The 19,786-nt window shown below is 45.2% G+C and overlaps 2 protein-coding genes across 2 annotated transcripts in view; both read left to right on the top strand.

Moving 5' to 3' along the window:
* Nucleotides 1–3,585, top strand: part of LOC134730504 (putative inactive beta-glucuronidase-like protein SMA3) — a 49,504-nt gene extending 45,919 nt beyond the window's left edge. The window contains exon 3 of the mRNA XM_063604940.1: nucleotides 2,780–3,585. Coding sequence (XP_063461010.1) covers nucleotides 2,780–3,105 — 326 coding nt within the window. The 3' untranslated portion in view covers nucleotides 3,106–3,585. The remainder of the gene's footprint in view (nucleotides 1–2,779) is intronic.
* Nucleotides 2,837–16,056, top strand: LOC117978405 (beta-glucuronidase). Its single transcript, XM_063604938.1, is given in 5 exon segments — nucleotides 2,837–2,967; nucleotides 6,533–6,617; nucleotides 8,454–8,575; nucleotides 8,577–8,628; nucleotides 13,126–16,056. Coding segments are annotated over 4 exon segments (522 nt in total). The 5' UTR covers nucleotides 2,837–2,967; nucleotide 6,533; the 3' UTR covers nucleotides 13,390–16,056.
* The last annotated feature ends 3,730 nt before the right edge of the window (nucleotides 16,057–19,786 follow it).

Here is a 19,786-nt window from a genome sequence, read left to right as displayed (position 1 = left end):
TGCCTTCTTTTTCAGCTCTCATACAATAGTCAGGTATCCTTTTTGTGGTCTATTTAATGCCATGCTTTTCCTATTTTTGTACTGTTTGTTGGTTGTTTTGCCATTTAAATTAACCCCCAAGCATAGTGCTGAAGTGCTGCTTAGCATTCACAAGTCCAAGAAGTCTGTGATGTGCCTTACAGAGAAAATACATGCATTAAATAAACTCCATTCAGGCGTGAGTGCTGTAGTGCCATTGGCTGTGAGTTCAATGTTAATGAATGAACAATGTATATTATTTATTTATTCATTCATTTAATTAATTATTATTATTTTTTTTTGAGATAGAGTCTCACTGTGTTGCTCAGGCTGGAGTGCAGTGGTGCAGTCTTGGCTCACTGCAACCTCTGCCTCCTGGGTTCAAGCGATTCCCCTGCCTTAGCCTCCCAAGTAGCTAAGACTACAGGCATGCGCCACCATGCCTGGCTAATTTTTTTTTTTTTTTTTTGTAGTTTTAGTAGAGACGGGGTTTCACCACGTTGGCCAGGCTGGTCTCGAACTCCAGACCTCAAGTGATCTGCCCGCCTTGGCTTCCCAAAGTGCTGGGATTACAGGCATTAGCCACTGTGCCTAGCCAACAATATATATTAAATAAGCACACATACAACAAAAGTAGGTGTTGGTAAGCTTACAAAAATGTGACCAGTAGCTTGCTGAAACCTAACTTTTTATTTGTTCATGGAACTTTCTAGACCGTAACTACACTGAATGAGAATCTGCTGTAACCTTTTTAGGTGCTGTAGATGAGCCATTGGATTAAATTATTACAGTATGTTTCAGACTGCTCTATGTTGAACCCTAGTGAAATGCCTCTCAAACCCTCATAAGGATCACAATCTCATGTCCTTCTTTTGTTATTAAATGCCCAGTATGTGTTAGCGATTTAAACAAAATTCAAATTTTTTTTTTTTTTTTGAGACAGAGTCTCGCTCTCTCACCTAAGCTGGAGAATGCAGTGGCATGATCTCGGCTCACTACAACCTCTGCCTCCCGGGTTCAAGCGATTCTCCTGCCTCAGCATCCTGAGTAGCTGGGATTACAGGCGCCCGCCACCACGCTGGGCTAATTTTTGTATTTTTAGTAGAGACGGGGTTTCGCCAGGTTGTCCAGGCTGGTCTGGAACTCCTGACCTCAGGCGATCTGCCTGCCTTGGCCTCCTAAAGTGCTGGGATTATAGGCGTGAGCCACCATGCCCGGTGTTGACTTTTTCATAATAACCATTCTGACTGGTGTGAGATGGTATGCCATTGTGGTTTTGATTTGCATTTCTCTAATGATCAGTGATATTGAGCTTTTTTTCATATGCTTGTTGGCCGCATGTGTGTCTTCTTTTGAAGTGTCTGTTTATGTCCTTTGCCCACTTTCTAATGAGATTTTTTTTTCTTGTAAATTTAAGTTCCTTATCAGTGTTGGACATTAGATCTTTGTCACATGTATTGTTGCAAAATTTTTCTCCCATTCTGTAGGTTGTCTGTTCACTCTGTTGATAGTTTCTTTTGCTGTGCAGAAGCTTCAAGAAGAAAGGAATCCGATTGGTTCTGTGTCTGTCTCTTTTGGTATTCTCAGACTTATGTAGTCATCCATATAGAAAGATGATTAGGAAAATAGCACAAGAATAGCAGAAATCTACATAAAAATGTAGGAAATTAAAATTAGTTACCAGCATACAAAAAACTACTATATGTTATAATTACATACTATAACTCACCCCTCCTTGCCAAATATTCTCTCTCTTTTGACTTCAAAATCATGGCTTATATGTACTTTCTTTATTTCCCAGATGCAAATATAATTAATTGACTTTATTTATCTAGGAAATGTTACTGATATCTTAATTGTAGTCATTGGCTTGAGTGACGGGTTTTGGTAATTCAACTACTATTACTTGAAAGTAGTAGATTTCCTAGGATACTGTTATAAAATCTTTTAACCTCTTTTCTGATTTCAGGAGTAATTAGTAATTGTGGTTTACTGGAAAATTCAATGAATAGGGTGTTAAAGGAAGCAATTCATTAATAATATATCTAATCTATTGGGAGACTGAGGCGGGTGGATCACCTGAGTTCAGGAGTTCGAGACCAGCCTGGCCAACATGGCAAAACTCCATCTCTACTAAAAATACAAAAATTTGCCGGGCATGGTGGTGCATTCCTGTATTCCCAGGTACTCGGAAGGCTGAGGCAGGAGAATCACCTGAACTCCAGAGGTGGAGGTTGCAGTGAATCAGGATCGCAGCACTACACTCCAGCCTGGGTGACAGAGTGAGACTCCATCTCAAAAAAAAAATTAAAAAATTAAATTAAAAAAAAGTGGGCCGGGCGCATTGGTTCAGGGCCGGGCACGGTGGCTCAAGCCTGTAATCCCAGCACTTTGGGAGGCCGAGGCAGGCGGATCACGAGGTCAGGAGATCAAGACCATACTGGCTAATGTGGTGAAACCCCGTCTCTATTAACAATACGAAAATTAGCTGGATGTGGTGGCAGGTGCCTGTAATCCCAGCTATTCCAGAGGCTGAGGCAGGAGAATCACTTGAACCTGGGAGGCAGAGGTTTCAGTGAGTCCAGATCATGCCACTGCACTCCAGCCTGGGCGACAGAGCGAGATTCTAGCTTAAAAAAAAAAAAAAAAAAAGCAACAGAAGCAAATGAGAGTGCCTGGGAGTGGTCATTGTGGGGTATTCCCGTTTGTGTGACCCAGGTCGTGTCCCTCCCTAAGCCCTGGTCTCTCTTGCCTCCTGCAGGGCTGGTGAATTACCAGATCTCCGTCAAGTGCAGTAACCAGTTCAAGTTGGAAGTGTGTCTTTTGAATGCAGAAAACAAAGTCATGGACAACCAGGCTGGGACCCAGGGCCAGCTGAAGGTGCTGGGTGCCAACCTCTGGTGGCCGTACCTGATGCACGAACACCCCGCCTACCTGTACTCGTGGGAGGTAATGGTGGTTTGGGACTTGCTTAAGGGAGGTCTTTTGCCCCCATCTGGTAGCCCTGGCTTCAGCAGGAGCCCAGGACAGGTGAACGGGCAGGTGTTGTCCTCTGAGCTTTCTGATGTTTCCCACCCTTGGTGGTAGGCCCAGATTTTTTATTTATTTATTTATTTATTTATTTATTTTTTGTGATGGTCTCACTCTGTCACCCAGGCTGGAATGCAATGGCCTGATCACAGCTCACTGCAGCTTTGAGCTGCAATCCTCCTACCTTGGCCTCCTGAGTAGCTGGGACTACAGGCACATGCCACCATGCCTGGCTAATTAAACAATTTTTTTTTGTAGGCCGGGCATGGTGGCTCACGCCTGTAATCCCAGCACTTCGGGAGGCTGACGCGGGCGGATCACTTTAGGCCAGGAGTTGGAGACCAGCCTGGCCAACATGGTGAAACCCCGTCTCTACTAAAATACGAAAATTTGCAGGGCATGATGGTGCACGTCTGTTATCCCAGCTACTCGGGAGGCTGAGGCAGGGGAATTGCTTGAACCCAGGAGGCAGGGGCTGCGGTGAATTGAGATCATGCCACTGCACTCTATCCTGGGTGACAGAGTGAGACTGTCTCAAAAAAAAAAAATCCTTTTTGTAGAGTTGGGGTCTTACTCTGTTGCCCAGGCTGGTCTTGAACTCCTGGACTCAGGTGATCCTCCTGCCTTAGCCTCCCAAAGTGTAGGGATTCCAGGCATGAGCCACCTCGTCTGGTCAAGGAGAAGGCCTGATTTTGAAGGGCAGGTCCCAGGGTCAGCCAGTGAAGGGCAGAGCCTCTGATTGCTGCTTCTCTGCAGGCCCAGAGGTGACTGCTGGGGTGCATGCACGAGGGGTCTTCCTGCTGTAGGGCAGGCCAGATGGGGCTCAGGCTGTCGGGGCGCTCACACCTGGCGCTTTGGCTGTCATAGGTGCGGCTGACTGCACAGAAGTCACTGGGGCCTTTGACTTCTACACACTCCCTATGGGGCTCCGCACTGTGCCCGTCACCGAGAGCCAGTGGGTGAGAGCCAGTTTCATTTGTGGTAGAGGCAGCAGAGGTTGTAGAAATGCTCCTTGAGGCGGATGCCACACCCCAGTTTCATGGAGTGATTTGGGCTGAGCCGAGTCTGCAGCAGGCAGAAGGCTCTGAGATGTTGTCCTAGCCTGGGCAAAGGACAATTCAGAGCTCGGGGGAATAGGGGTGTGCTCAGCACGACTGGGTGGACAGGCCCTTTGTTGTGAATCGTACAGGCTTCCAGGAGCGGGTGCCTGAGGCTTCCAGACAGGCTTTGGGAGGTGGCCAGAGGAGATGCCTGTTTCCGGGGCAGGAAATGGAGGGAGCGCCCAGGCTGGAGAGGTTCAGCCAGGCTGTCACAAGGCTTTGAAGCTTCCCATCTGAGAGCCTGGCTATTGGAGAGTGTGGGTTTGGAACTTGAGGCTAGGAGGGAACAACTTCTGTTCTGTCCTGTGCCAGCCACAGCCTTCGGATGGGCAGAGCAATGATGGGGGGAAGATGTAGAAGAAAAGAACTGAGGAAAGAAGAAGAAAACCAGCTTCAACAACAGTCTAGGCCGGATGCGGTGGGTCACGCCTGTAATCCCAGCAGTTTGGGAGGCTGAGGTGGGTGGATCACCTGAGGTCAGGAGTTCGAGACCAGCCTGGTCAACAGGTAGTGAATCCTGTCTCTACTAAAAATACAAAAATTAGCTGGGCATGGTGGTGGACGTCTGTAATCCCAGCTACTAGGTAGGCTGAGGCAGGAGAATCGCCTCAGATGAACCAGGAGGCAGAGATTGCAGTGAGCTGAGATAATGCCACTGCATTCCTGCCTGGGCTACAGAATGAGACTCTATCTCAAAAAAACAAAACAAAACAAAAACACAACAGTCTGTTCTGTGGAGGCCTTGGGCAGATGCTGGGAGCTCTGAGCACGGACTGGTCCTTCTGTTGGGAGCCTCTTCCCTTCATCCCTCCTGGTTAACTTGACTCAGCATAAAGGCCATTTCTTCTAAGAGCCTGTCCCTGACTCTCCAATCCGGGATGTGTCTGTTGTCTCATAGAGTGCCCAATTCCTGCCACCACTTGTCATTTCCATTCGCAACATTTCTTTCATTGTTTGTTTTTCAGAGTCAGGGTCTCACTCTGTTGCCCAGGCTGGAGTGCAGTGGTGCAGTCATAGCTCGTTGCCATCTCGACCTCCTGGGCTAAAGCGATCCTCCCCACTCAGCCTCCCAAATAGCTGGGACCACAGACGTGCGCTGCCTTGCCAGGCTACATTTTAATATTTTTTTTCCCCACGAGTCAGAGTCTTGCTCCGTCGCCCAGGCTGGAGAGCAGTGTTGGCGATCTTGGCTCACTGCATCCTATACCTCCTGGGTTCAAACAGTTCTCCTGCCTCACCCTCCCGAGTAGCTGGGATTACAGGCTCACGCCACCATGCCCAGCTAGTTTTCTTCTTTATTTTTTGTTGAGATGGGGTTTCACCATGTTGGCCAGGCTGGTCTCGAACTCTTGACCTCGTGATCCACCTGCCTTGGCCTCCCAAAGTGCTCACAGGCTTGAGCCACCATGCCCAGCCCTAATTTTTACATTTGTTGTAGAAACAAGGTCTTGCTATGTTGCCCAGGCTGGTCTCAAGCGCCTGGTCTCAAGTAAGCCTCCCAAAGTGCTGGGGTTCTAGGCATGAGCCACCTCGCCTGGCACTTGCACTGTTTTTCTGTGCATGCATCTCCACTCCCACTGCCCAGGACCTGTGGACTTAGATTTGAGTCATTACTGAGCACCTAGCACCCAGCCCCGTGCCTACCTCCCACCTCGCACTACCTGTTTGCTTGATGCATTAATAAATATTCCACCTGAATCCACAGCCCATTCACTCCTGTGTTCAAGAGTTATTTCAGGAAGCGAACCTCATTTTTGGCAGTATTCAGTCCGGTGACCTCAGCTCTGTGTACCTGGCAGGGTGGCTACGCCTCTGGGGGAATTGGATTCAGGGGTGGGGGAGAAAGAGTGATGTTAGAGAGCTCAGTCTAGGACTAGAGGAACGTGCCCTTATGTAAAACACATCTCAAGTTAGGGAAGAAAGCAGCGGCTCTGTGCTTTGTTTTTTTTTTTTTTTTCTTTTCTTTCTTTCTTTTGTTTGTTTGTTTGTTTGTTTGTTTTGGGGCAGGGTCTTGCTCTGTGGCCCAGGCTGGAGTGCAGTAGCGTGATTTCGGCTCACTGCAACCTCCACCTCCCGGGTTCAAGCAATTCTTGTGCCTCAGCCTCCCGAGTAGCTGGAGTTACAGATGCGTGCCACTATGCCTGGCTAATTTTTGTATATTTAGTAGAAATGGGGTTTTGCCATGTTGGCCAGGTTGTTCTTGAACTCCTGACCTCAGTGATCTGCCTGCCTCAGCCTCCTGAAGTGCTGGGATTACAGATGTGAGCCATCATGCCTGGCCCCCAGTTGTGTTCTGTCAGGGGAAGATGGGACAGAGAGGATGGGAGGGTGTCTGAGCCTTTCCCGGACTGACGGAACCTGTGTCTTCTCTCTTTTGTGGACAGGATGGTGATTGCTCACACCAAAGCCTTGGACCCCTCCCAGCCTGTGACCTTTGTGACCAACTCCACCTACGCAGCAGACAAGGGGGTGAGCCTGGGGGTCCCCACCCCATTTCTCCCTGCCTTTGCCTGGGCTTGTCCTGAAGCCTGCTCATGGGAACAGCTGGAAAGAACCATGTGCTGCCAGTCTGAGCCTTTTATTTTGTTTTACTTAGAAAGATAGAGACAGGGTCTTGCCATGTTGCCCAGGCTGGTCTCGAACTCCTGGGCTCAAGTGATCCTCCTGCCTCGGCCTTCCAAAGGGCTGGGGTTACAGGCGTGTGCCACCGCACTCAGCCGCAGCCAGTCTGTTTTCAAAGATGGTCTTTGGGTTAATGACAATTCTCTCTCTGCTTACTCTCCAGGTAGTGTGGCTTTCTGAATCCAAGGAGGCTGGGCATAGGGAGATGGGATTTGTTTGCTCAGTTTGGACTCAGCATTTTTTGTACTCGATTTAATAGACTCATAAAATGTCAAAGGTTTAAGTGAGCTTAGAGTTCATCTGGCCCAAACCTGGCTGATCAGAATCTCCAGGGGAAGTTTTATTGAAATGCCAGATCTCTGCATTCTGAGATCCCGATTTAGTAACTCCAGGGTTGGAACCTGAGTTTTTTTTTGTTTTGTTTTGTTTTGTTTTTTTGTGAAGGCAAGGTCTTACTGTGTTGCTCTGGCTGGAGTGCAGTGGTGTGATCACAGCTCACTGCAGCCTTGAATTCCTGGGCCTAAGCAACCCTCTTGCCTCAGCCTTCCAAGTAGCTGGGACTCCGGGTGTACACCACTGTGCCCGGCTAATTTTAAATGTTTTTGTAGAGATGGGATCTCACTATGTTGCCCAGGCCAGTCTCAAACTCTTGAGCTCAAGTGATCCTCCTGCCTTAGCCTCCTAAAGTGCTGGGATTACAGGCATGAGCCACCGTGCCTGGCTGATACTAGCATTCTTTTTTTTTTTTTTAAAGATAGAGTCTTGCTCTGTTGCCCAGGCTGGAGTGCAGTGGCACAGTCTCAGCTCACTGCAACCTCCGCCTCCCAGGTTCAAGCAATTCTCCTGCCTCAGCCTCCCAAGTAGCTGGGATAACAGGCACATGCCACCACGCCTGCGCTTGATCGTGGGAGGCAGAGGTTGCACTATTGTGCCACTCCATTCTAGCCTGGGCAACAGAGCGAGACTCTGTCTTCCAAACAAAGCGAAAAAGATTATCTGCGAGAATGAGTGCATTGGCCCCTTGGGTGGGAGCGCTTCTCCAGGGCAAGGTGAGGGGATGCCCAGTGCTGGGAGTGCTGCCTGGAGAGGAGTCAGTACCAGTGGCGGGGGCCCTGGGTTTTGGCTGAGGACTACGTGTTGGCAGCTGCTCTGCCTCTCACATCCCTTCCCAGCTGCACACGTCGTGAGCGTCAGTGTGCAATCACAGGCCTGCCTCCTTTGGGCCACTTTGTGACCATGTTTTTTGCTGGTGGGGCAGGGTAATTTCAGGATCTAAATTGGTGCAGTTGGACGTTCTCAGCCCCGAGAGGCAGCTCTTCCCGTTCTAGGCTTTTTGTTTTGTTTTGTAGAAATGGAGTCCTACGATGTTGCCCAGGCTGGTCTCAAACTCCTGGGCTCAAGTGATCCTCCCACCTTGGCCTCCCAATGTGCTGGGATTACAGGCATGAGCCACTGTGCTGTGCTAATTTTCTTGATACTATTTTTTGTAGAGCTGGGGTCTTGCTGTGTTGCCCAGGCTGGTCTCGAACTCCTGGCCACAAGCCACCCTCCTGCCTCAGCCTCCCGGAGTGCTGGGATTACATCCCCTTCTTACCTTCTCTGTCAGAGGAGCCCCCACAGCATGTGAGTACTGAGTCATGCGGTCTTGTGGTTGCTGAACGGGCTCTGCTGCTCTGGTCCTAGGCTCTGTATGTGGATGTGATCCGTGTGAACAGCTACTACTCTTGGTATCGCAACTACGGGCACCTGGAGTTGATTGAGCAGCAGCTGGCCGCCCAGTTTGAGAATTGGTGTAAGACATCACAATCCCATTATTCAGAGCGCATATGGAGTGGAAACGCTTGTAGGGTTTCACCAGGTAAGCGGTGTTGAACTTTCCGCTTGTGTATTCTCTCTGGGCAGAGATGCCACTTGCCTCCCCCACCCTGCCCTGCGCCCACTGCAGTGCTCCCCTTGCTTCAGCTTTGGGCTCACCTCCCGCTACCCTGTCCACGTTCCCTTCTCACCAGCAGCCAGGCCTCTGCCCCACTCACTTGGTCCTCAAAGGTGGACTCCTTACTGGCCTTGTTTCCAGACAGCCTCCTATCACCCGTGCCCAAGTGGTCTTTCTAACAAATCCAAATTTTTGTGTGTTTTTGAGACCGCCTCTCTCTCTGTCACCCAAGCTGGAGTGCGGTGGTGCGATCACTGCTCACTACAGCCTTAACCTCCTGGGCCCAAGCGATCTTCCCACCTCAGCCTCCTGAGTAGCTGGGACCATAGGCACAGGCCAACATGCCTGGCTAATTTTTTTTACTTTTGTAGAGATGGGGCCTTGTTGTGTTCCCCGGGCTGGTCTTGAATTCCTGGGATCAAGTGATCCTCCTGCCTCAGGCTCACAAAGCGCTGGGATTACAGGTGTGAGCCACTGTGCCCGGCCACAAATCAAAATTTTTGAGTCCTATCATTGGCTCCCCCAGGCCCATAGGACAAAGTCCTAACCCCTAGTCAGGACGCTCAGTGTCCTCTGCTCTCTTCTGGGTTTTCATCCTCTTCTCACTCCTGGCCACTGATCTGTTTCCACTGCCCTCATTTGCTCTCCTGCTCTTGCTTGAGCTATTCTTTCTGCCTGGAATGCCCATGTTGGCACCATAATCACCAACTAAAAGATCCTTTTCTTTTTATTTTTTTAGAGATAGGGTCTTGCTATGTTGCCCAGGCTGGTCTCAAACTCCTGGACTCAATTGACCTTTTTGCCTTGGCCTCCCAAAGTGCTGGGATTAACAGGTGTGATCCACTGTGCTAGCCTTTTTTTTATTTTTTATTTTTTTCCTGACAGGGTCTTGTTCTGTTGCCCAGGCTGGAGTGTGGTGGTGTCATCATAGCTCACTGCAGCCTCGAACTCCTGGGCTGAAGCGATTCCCCTGCCTCAGCCTCCTGAGTAGCTGGGACTACAGGCGTGCACCACCATGTGCAGCCTAGTTTTAAAATATTTTGTAGAGATGCAGTCTCGCTATGAGGCTGGTCTTCACCTCCTGTCTTGGACTCCCAAAGTACTGGGAATACAGGCATGAGTCACGACACGTGGCTGAAAAGATTCCTATTTGGCGTCTGAGTCTCCTCATAGCTGTCCCCTCTGTGGGGAGGTTTACCCCGCCTGCCCCAGGCGGAGGGAACCTTCCCCATGCTCTGCCCTGTTGCAGCCGGAACGTGGCTCTCCCAACATTCTCGCCAGGCACCGTTGTTATTTCTTTGGCTCTCTCTTTGATCGGACTGTGGGCTCAGGAGACAGGAGTCCTATTTATTGTTGTTTCCCAGGTACTCTGCAATAGCTGACACAGCACATGCTAAATAATACCTATTGAGGGCATGGGTGAGATCTTAGAGCCATGTTTAATCACTCACTTTGTCTTTTTTTTTTTTTTTTTTTTTTTTTTTGAGATGGAGTCTCACTCTGTCACCCAGGCTGAAGTGCAATGGTGTGATCTCAGCTCACTGCAACCTCCACGTCCTGGGCTCAAGCGATTGTCCTGCCTCAACCTCCCAAGTAGCTGGGATTACAGGCACCCGCCACCATGCCCAGCTAATTTTTGTATTTTTGTAGAGGTGGGGTTTTGCCATGTTGGCCAGGTTGGTCTCGAGCTCCTGACGTCAAGTGATTTACCTGCTTCGGCGTCCCAAAATCCTGGGATTACAGGCCTGAGCCACCATGCCTGGCCTGTCCTCATTTGTTTATCCATCTCATTTTTTGTCCTTCTCACCAAAGTTATGTTGCTTTGTCTTGTGGGTTTTTTTTCATGTGGATTCCTGAACCCCATCCAGCCCCTTGTCCCCTCCCCAGCCAGCTCACACTCTTTTGCACAGCTCCTGGGACTCCCGTTGACACACAGGGAACAGCCACCCACAGTGGACTGCACTGTTCTGTTTGCACCCTTAAATTTATCGTGCTTACAGAATGACACTTCTGCAAACTAGTCAAGTAGGGGGAAATGGTTTGTGGATATGCACCCTTGTTCATTCTCTTTGAAAAGGTAACCAGCTCTGAATTCTTTCTCCTTTGAGGAGGAGTTTCACTTGTCGCCCAGGCTGGAGTGTAGTGGTGCAATCTTGACTCACTGCTACCTCCGCCTCCCAGGTTCAAGCAATTCTCCTGCATCAGCCTCCCAAGTAGCTTGGATTACAGGCATGCACCACCATGCTCACTGAATTTTTTTTTTTTTTTTTTTTTTTTTTAGTAGAGATGAGGTTTCACCATGTTGGTCAGGCTGGTCTTGAACTTTTGACCTCAAGCGATCCACCTGCCTTGGCCTCCCAAAGTGCTGGAATTACAGGCATGAGCCACCATGCCCAGCCCCAGTTCTGAATTCTTAAGAAACTCGAGAGGGTCTAGGTGAGCATTGATAGAACCTCTGCAGTGCTGGGTGTGGTGGCTCACACCTGGAATGCTAGCCCTTTGGGAGACCGAGGTCAGAAGATCTCTTGAGCCCAGGAGTTTGAGACCAGTCTGCACAACATGGACCCCATCTCTACAAAATATTTAAGATGAGTTGTGGCTGGGTGCAGTGGCCGACGCCTGTAATCCCAGCACTTTGGGAGGCTGAGGTGGGTGGATCACGAGGCCAAGAGTTCAAGTCCAGCCTGACCAACATGGTGAAACCCCGTCTCTACTAAGAAAACACAGAAATTAGCTGGGTGTGGTGGCATGCACCTGTAATCCCAGCTACTCAGGAGGCTAAAGCAGGAGAATCGCTTGAACTGGGGAGGTGGAGGTTGCAGTGATCCGAGATTGTGCCACTGCACTCCAGCCTGGGCGACAGAGCAAGACTCCGTCTCAAAAAAAAAAAAAAAAAAAAAAGTTGGGTATGGTCGTGCTTGCCTCTATTCCCAGCTACTTGGGAGGCTGAGGTAGGAGGACTGTTTGAGCCCAGTAGGTCAAGGCTGCAGTCCGCCATAATTGCACCACTGTACTCCCACCTGGGTGACAGAGTGAGACCTTGTTTCAAAAAAGAACCTTTGCAATGATGGAAATGCCCCATGTCTGCACTGTCTGAAATGGTAGCCACTAGCTACATGTGGCTATTGAGGTCTTGATGTATGACTAGGATAACTGAATTTATTTGGTTTAATTTAAAAAAAATTTTTTTTGAGACAGCCTCACTCTGTTGCCCAGGCTGGAGTGCAGTGGCATAATCACAGCTCACTGCTCAACCTCCTGGGCTCAAGTGATCCTTCCTCCTCGGCCCCCCAAGTAGCTGGAGCCACAGGCATGCGCCACTACACCTAGCAAATATTTAGCCTTTTTATAGAGACTGGGTTTCACTGTGTTGCCTAGGCTGATCTTGAACTCCTGAGCTCAAGTGGTCCTCCTGCCTCGACCTCCCAAAGTGCTGGGATTACAGACCTGAGCTACCATGCCCAGCCTGATTTAGTTTAATTTCATTTTACATTCATTCATTCATTCATTCATTCATGAGATAGGGTCTTGTTCTGTCACCCAGGCTGGAGTGTAGTGGTGCAAACACAGCTCACCACAGCTTTGACCTCCGGGACTGAAGCAGTCCTCCCACCTCAGCCTCCCAAGTAGCTGGGACCACAGGTGTGTGCCTCCATGCTTGGCTAACTTTTGTACTTTTTGTAGGCTAGTCTTGAACTCCTAGGCTCAAGCAGTCCTCCCACCTTGGTCTCCCAAAGTGCTTGGATGACAGACATGAGCCAGCGCGCCTGACCTAAAGACATATTTTTCCTTCTAGTGTAGTTCAGCCTTAAGACTGTATCAGCAGATAGAGACGGAAAAGTAAGAAAAATTGAGTATCAGATTATATTTATAAATAAAGCAGTTACTAATTGATGTTTTTTTTTAAACCTCCTTTTTAATTCTGGGTTACATCATTCCCTGGCTGTCTTTTTTTTTGTATTTTTTTTTTATTATTATACTTTAAGTTTTAGGGTACATGTGCACATTGTGCAGGTTACTTACATACGTATACATGTGCCATGCTGGTGTGCTGCACCCACTAACTCGTCATCTAGCATTAGGTATATCTCCCAATGCTATCCCTCCCCCCTCCCCCCACCCCACAACAGTCCCCAGAGTGTGATATTCCCCTTCCTGTGTCCATGTGATCTCATTGTTCAATTCCCACCTATGAGTGAGAATATGCGGTGTTTGGTTTTTTGTTCTTGCGATAGTTTACTGAGAATGATGATTTCCAGTTTCTCCCTGGCTGTCTTTACCCTAGCATCAGTGAGTCCTGCAGTCACTACAGCCCCCAGTGAGGACAGATATTTTGGTCACCATCAAGTGGATCTTTATTTTTATCTAACATTTACAATTCTGCCAGTTCTTACTCTTAATTCTCTTTGCCTTGAATCCCAGGATCCACCTCTGATGTTCAGTGAAGAGTACCAGAGAAGTCTGCTAGAGCAGTACCATCTGGGTCTGGATCAAAAACGCAGAAAATACGTGGTTGGAGAGCTCATCTGGAATTTTGCCGATTTCAGTGTAAGTGGCAGTTTAGCACATGGGATAATGTACCCGTCCTCATTTTTTCAGGTTGCCTTGCCCATTCTGGACATTTTGGCTGTAAGAATATTGGAAACAAAGGGGGAAAGCTGGTTTAATCCATGTAGGTTGCGTTGAGAATTTCCTAGGAAAAGTAAGTTGTGTTTAGGCAGTAGGAAAGCAGTCAGGCCCCCGCTTCCCACATACGGTCAAAAAGCAAACATGAGAGTCTGCTATAGTGAGATGGAAATGGCTAGCTTGCCTTTTTCTTGTCTATTTCATAGCCAAGGAGGAAGGAAAAACTGGACCTCATTATGGATTTACTTTTGGGATACACTCATTATTCCAGAGGAGGGTAAAAGGCTGAGAAGCTTAAGGTATTTCAGTCTGTTTTATGTTACTCATTTGCGAAAAGCAGGCTCATCAAATACAGGTGAGTTTCAACGTGTCTTGAATATGGCAGCATTTAAAAGTCTTCAGACCAGGCATGGTGGCTCATGCCTGTCATCCCAGCACTTTGGGAGGCCAAGGTGGGAGGATTGCTTGAGGCCAGGAGTTCGAGACCAGCCTGTTCAGCATAGCAGGATCCCCATCTCTACAAAAACTAAACAGATTAGCTAGGTGTGGTGGTGTGTGCCTGTAGTCCTAGCTGCTTGGGAGGCTGAGGCAGGCGGATAGCCTGAGCACAGGAGTTGGAGGCTGCAGTAAGCTGTGATTACACCACTGCACTTGAGCCTGGGCAACAGAGTGAGACCTGTCTTTAAAAAAAAAAAAGAGGCTGGGCACGGTGGCTCATGCCTGTAATCCCAGCACTTTGGGAGGCCGAGGCAGGCAGATCATGAGGTCGGGAGATCGAGACCATCCCGGCTAACAGTGAAACCCTGTCTCTACTGAAAATACAAAAAAAATCAGCCGGGCGTGGTGGCGGGCGCCTGTAGTCCCAGCTGCTCGGTAGGCTGAGGCAGGAGAATGGCGTGAACCCAGGAGTTGGAGCTTGCAGTGAGCCGAGATTGTGCCACTGCACTCCAGCCTGGGCGACAGTGAGACTGCTTCTCAAAAAAAAAAAAAAAAAAAAAAAAGAAAGGGTCTTCAAAGACAATAAGATCTGTGCTCTCACGTAGGGTGGATGAGGGGCTGCCAAGTTAGCAATGAATGTTTCCCATTTCTTCTTAGTTTATGGACTTTCCGTAAACTCAGGATGGCAGTTTGGTTGGTTGGAGAAGGATATGGTGATGGCGGGAGTTACAATACATTACTTATAGGGGAAGATAGGCTTTTGAAAGGTTAAAGCTTAAAAGTGAGAATGGAAAAGGGATGAATGAATGAACATGATGAGGTGAGAGGGAAGAGGTAAAGGGAAAAGGAGAACAAGAAACTCTTCTCTGCGTGGCACCTGGGATGAATGGTTTCTGGGGACATCCCTGATGGCAGTTTTGTGGAGAGGTTCAAAGCTTTATGTGGTAAGAAATGAGCTGTAGGCTCAGTGCAGTGGCTCACACCTGTAATCCCAGCACTTTGGGAGGCCGAGATGGGCGGATCATGAGGTCAGGAGTTCGAGAGCAGCCTGGCCAACATGGTGAAACCGTGTCTCTACAAAAAACTAGAAAAAAAGTCCCTGCATGGTGGTGAGTACCTGTAGTCCCAGTTACTCAGGAGGCTGAGGCATGAGAATCGCTTAAACCTTGGAGGCAGAGGCTGCAGTGAGCTGAGATGGTGCCACTGCACTCCAGCCTGGGTGACAGAGCTGGGTGGTGGCTCAAGATATGTTTTGTAAACCTGAAGATTTGAGATCATATAAGCCAAATCGAAACTTAATTGGCATTCCTAACTTTTGGTTCTAGAGACTCCATGATCAACTAAGAGCCACCAAACATTTCCCATGTAGACTATTTTGACCATGCTGACTCTACTGACACTTTGGTTACTGTATTCGCTTTATCTCTAGAAATTAATTCTTACTAATGGATGTCTGTCACTGTAAGATCCTTCTATCCTCTGAAATAAGGAGAACATTTTAACTTCAGTAGTTTAAACTAGTGTCCTAAACTATAGCATTCAAAATGAGATAATATGCTAAAGCAATACACAAACCAAAAATCCCAGTGGCTAACACAAAAAGTTTTTCTTACTCATTTTACGTATCCAGGGTAAGTCAGTAATAGACGCAGACACACCCAGAGACCAAGGATGAGTTGTGATCTGTCTGCACACATAGTTCACAATGTCTGAGTGAGTTGTGCATTGGCCTTTAAACTTCCACTCATGTTTAATTAATAAAGATTTTGCTCAAATGCCATTTGATGATGAGTTTCATGACCATGATCAACTTTAAAAGAACTTTGAAGTACAATCCTCAAGCGTTTCTGGAAATAGCAGAACTACAATGTTTGAGAAAAATATTTTTTAATGTATAAAAAATTGGCAGGGTAGGCTAGCAAGCAAGAGACCTAGAGAAAAGTTGATGTTACAGTCTCAAGACGAAAGGCAATCTGCAGGCAGAATTATTTCCTTCAGGGATCTCAGTCTTTTAATATAATCAATTGACTGGATGAGCCCTACAATATTTTGGAAAATAATCTGCTTTACTCAAAAATTACTGATTTTCATGTTAATCTCATCTAAAAATACTTTCAGAGCAACATCTAGACTGGTATTTGAATATATAACTCTTTTATCTTTTAAAATATCAAATAATAGTTATATATATATATACACATATGTATGTATGTCTCCTAAATTGTAGATATCAGAAATCAGAATGCTGTGATATGAATATTTAGTATATTTTAGTCATAATAAATTATACATCCTTCTACCTTATGATAATGGATTTTAAGATCTATGCTGTTAAACTCTATATTTACCCTTTAATTCATATCTTGCTTATTTTACATTTATCTGAGAATACATTGGGTCTACTACATCTTTACTATCATTCACAAGTCTTACATTTTAAGATAACTTTTCAATAAAATAAAAATTCTTCATTGCACCTAGAAAGGAGCAGGGTTTTGAAAGCGATCAATGATTACTCTAATACCTAATATAATAATATAATATAGTAAAAATCAAAATACTTGAATGAAAAATGTAAAATTAATAGTTTTGCTTTCATTGTTTTTATTCCAGTGTCTATTTTAGAATGTTTTTACTCTAATTGTGTTTTTATGCAAAACCAAATGAGCTTTAGATAATTCCATTGATACATTACATATGAAAGTTCTCGTTAAATAGGATATAGCATATTTTACTTAAAAATCCAAATTATAAAATAAAGAGGGATTTTAAGTTGAGTCTAAAATATTTGTTTCAATTTTGTTTTTATTTAAAGACTTGCTATAATTCTGTGAGAGAGCTATAAAAGTCTACTCAGAAACATTATAATGTAAAATGGACAGAGAAGGACAATGAGATATTTAATTTGCCATGGCAAAGCCATTGCTGTGAAGAATGGATAATATATGTCAATGGTAATATATGAAGAAATAACACAGGTGAATAGCAGAGGCAGTAAATCTGTTTTTACCACAGGACTTGTCTTACACTTTTCTCTTAGTAATAAATAAAATAATTTTCAACCAGATGGAGCTGGCTTGAAATCCTCTTGTTTATGGCAGTACATATTGGTTATGATTCAAAAAATATAGCCCATTTCCAAAAACCTGCAACAAAGAGATACTTTCTCAGGTGAGTGTTCAGATCATTATTCATTACAAAGTGTCAGTTTTGTCTTTATTGATCCTCATTATTGTAAGAAAGTATGTGGTCTTGTCTCCATTCTATTAAAACAACATTGTAGAGATTAGCACTGACTCTTTCCAGCCATATGCATCTGTTCATTTCCATCTCCAGCTTGAGTTTTTCTGTGTATTACAAAATAAGAAAACAAAAATGACACAATAATCTATTTTGTCTGGTTTTGCTCTTTATTAGTAGAAATAGACAAGTGAGAAGTTGGAGGAAGAAATTGCTTCTGATCTGTTTTAGATACAGGTGAAACTCTCCCTCCATCCCCCCCCCCCCACCCAATCTTTCTCTGTCTCCCTCCCTGAGCCTATTCTTGCTTCTTCCCTTTACAAATAATTAACCGCTCAGGTCATGTTGAACCAAAAAATAGCGTCTGTAGCCCCTGTGTGTTTACTTTAAGTATATGTTACTGAAAAATGCGGAGTGAGCACTTACAACTCATTCTCCTGGGAAGCACAATGATACTATACCCCAAATGCTTTTCTTTATCATTTTAATTTTTATCTTCTTTACTTACATTTCCAACATCAGTTAAGAGGGTCTTGTAGTTTTCTAACTGAAAGGAGATTGTAAAATCTCCTTGCTCAAAACTCAGATGCAGAATATTATTTTTACTACACTAAATACATCTACAACAATGGTATTATATCTGGTTTATTTCAAAGTCAAATTCTAATATAGGTAAAGAAATATACTAATAAAGAGATAATGCTTTTCTCATGAAATGTATAATCTAGTAGGAATAAAGATAAACAAATTTTTTTAAAATTCTATTTCATTAAGCAAAAATGCAACTCAGAAGAATAATGTATATTAGCAGTCATTTACTATTTTTCAATTAAATTCCGATATATATGTAAAGTAAATTATTAGTAATATCAAACATAGTTTAAAGAATTAGTGACTATGTGCACTTGGATCTCCATATGTAATGTACTATCAGCATCTTCACAAACACAGTAAATTTTAATATGCAAGTAAAACTTATTTTACTAAACGATGATTACTCCTTCTATATTCATATTCCTAAGCACATACAGTTTCTTAATGTAATTAAGTTTTTAACTAAAAAAGGGAAATGCATTATTGAGGCGATAGGATTACCAGGTGGCTATAAACACACCTGCTGCACAGCTGACATTTATCTTCTACAATGAGCAATGACAATTTTATTTTTTAATAATCAGTATGGACTAATCCTGATGATTTTTGTTTAACATTTTCAAATAGGGCTGCATATGGCTTAAAATTAATATATACATGTGTACCTATATAATATTCTTATTTATTAATGGACTTCCTACATAGCTCATATTGACGTTAGATTTAAATGAAATTCCAGAAGGGTTTTCTATAGGTAAGTCATACATTGGATTTCCATATTACCTATGATTATTGAAGTATTTATTTCTGTTTTTAAGACTTCAGAGCAATTTTGCTGGTCATTTGTTCTCTGTGTTTTTATTTTGAAATTGTTCTTTGATGCATTGTCCTATTACATTTTTAAGGTATGTTAATAAAATAATATTTTTAATGAAATTTTGCCTACTGCTTTCCAGGTGAACTCTTGTTTAAAGTATTAATTCACCAAGAATTACTTATATTCAGAAAATGAACTAAAAAAAATAATATGACGTGTTCAAGAAAGTTGAACAAAAGATACGTGATGTTTGCAACATATACAACTCCATACCCTTCTCAAATAGTAAAGAGAATAGTAAATAGAATAGGTAGTAAGCAGAGTAGGAATTGTGGAATATGGAACTCTCAGTCACTCAATTGACTTTATTTTTTAGTAATACGGGACTTGAATTATTCAAGCTGAAGCCATTAAATATTCATAGTGCTTCATATTATAAAGTTATTGATTAATGTCTTTGGTAAAGAACACTATTATTTCTGATTACGTCAAGGTCATCCTGAGGAACAGGACCAAAGCATAAAGTTTTATATATGAAATATGAGAAGTTAATACATAATTCATATTTAACAGATAACATAAATGTTAACCCCTTGGAGAATCTGAAGCTAATACCCATGTTCTTCTGATAATTCTTTATACTGGCAATTTGGAAAATGCCAGTGTTTTATTGCTACCTATTCTTGTATTATGACATGAATTAATACATATCTGCCTCACTATTCCTGTGGGCAAAAAAAGACTGTGAATTATGTGCCAGAGAGAGATTTTACAAAATTAAATGAGGCAAAATACTTTTCCTCTGTATACTCATTAGAAATATGCTGAGTAGGAGGAGCCAAGATGGCCGAATAGGAACAGCTCCAGTCTACAGCTCCCAGCGTGAGCGACGCAGAAGACGGGTGATTTCTGCATTTCCATCTGAGGTACTGGGTTCATCTCACTAGGGAGTGCCAGACAGTGGGCGCAGGCCAGTGGGTGCGCGCACCGTGCGCGAGCCGAAGCAGGGCGAGGCATTGCCTCACCTGGGAAGCGCAAGGGGTCAGGGAGTTCCCTTTCCGAGTCAAAGAAAGGGGTGACGGACGCACCTGGAAAATCGGGTCACTCCCACCCGAATATTGCGCTTTTCAGACCGGCTTAAAAAACGGCGCACCACGAGACTATATCCCACACCTGGCTCGGAGGGTCCTACGCCCAGGGAATCTCGCTGATTGCTAGCACAGCAGTCTGAGATCAAACTGCAAGGCGGCAGCGAGGCTGGGGGAGGGGCGCCCGCCATTGCCCAGGCTTGCTTAGGTAAACAAAGCAGCCAGGAAGCTCGAACTGGGTGGAGCCCACCACAGCTCAAGGAGGCCTGCCTGCCTCTGT

This window comes from Pan paniscus, chromosome 5 (genome assembly GCF_029289425.2).
Source record: "Pan paniscus chromosome 5, NHGRI_mPanPan1-v2.0_pri, whole genome shotgun sequence".
Classification (NCBI taxonomy): Eukaryota; Metazoa; Chordata; class Mammalia; order Primates; family Hominidae; genus Pan; species Pan paniscus.
Note: the sequence above shows the minus strand (reverse complement) of the source record. Positions and strands in the feature narration are given on the sequence as shown.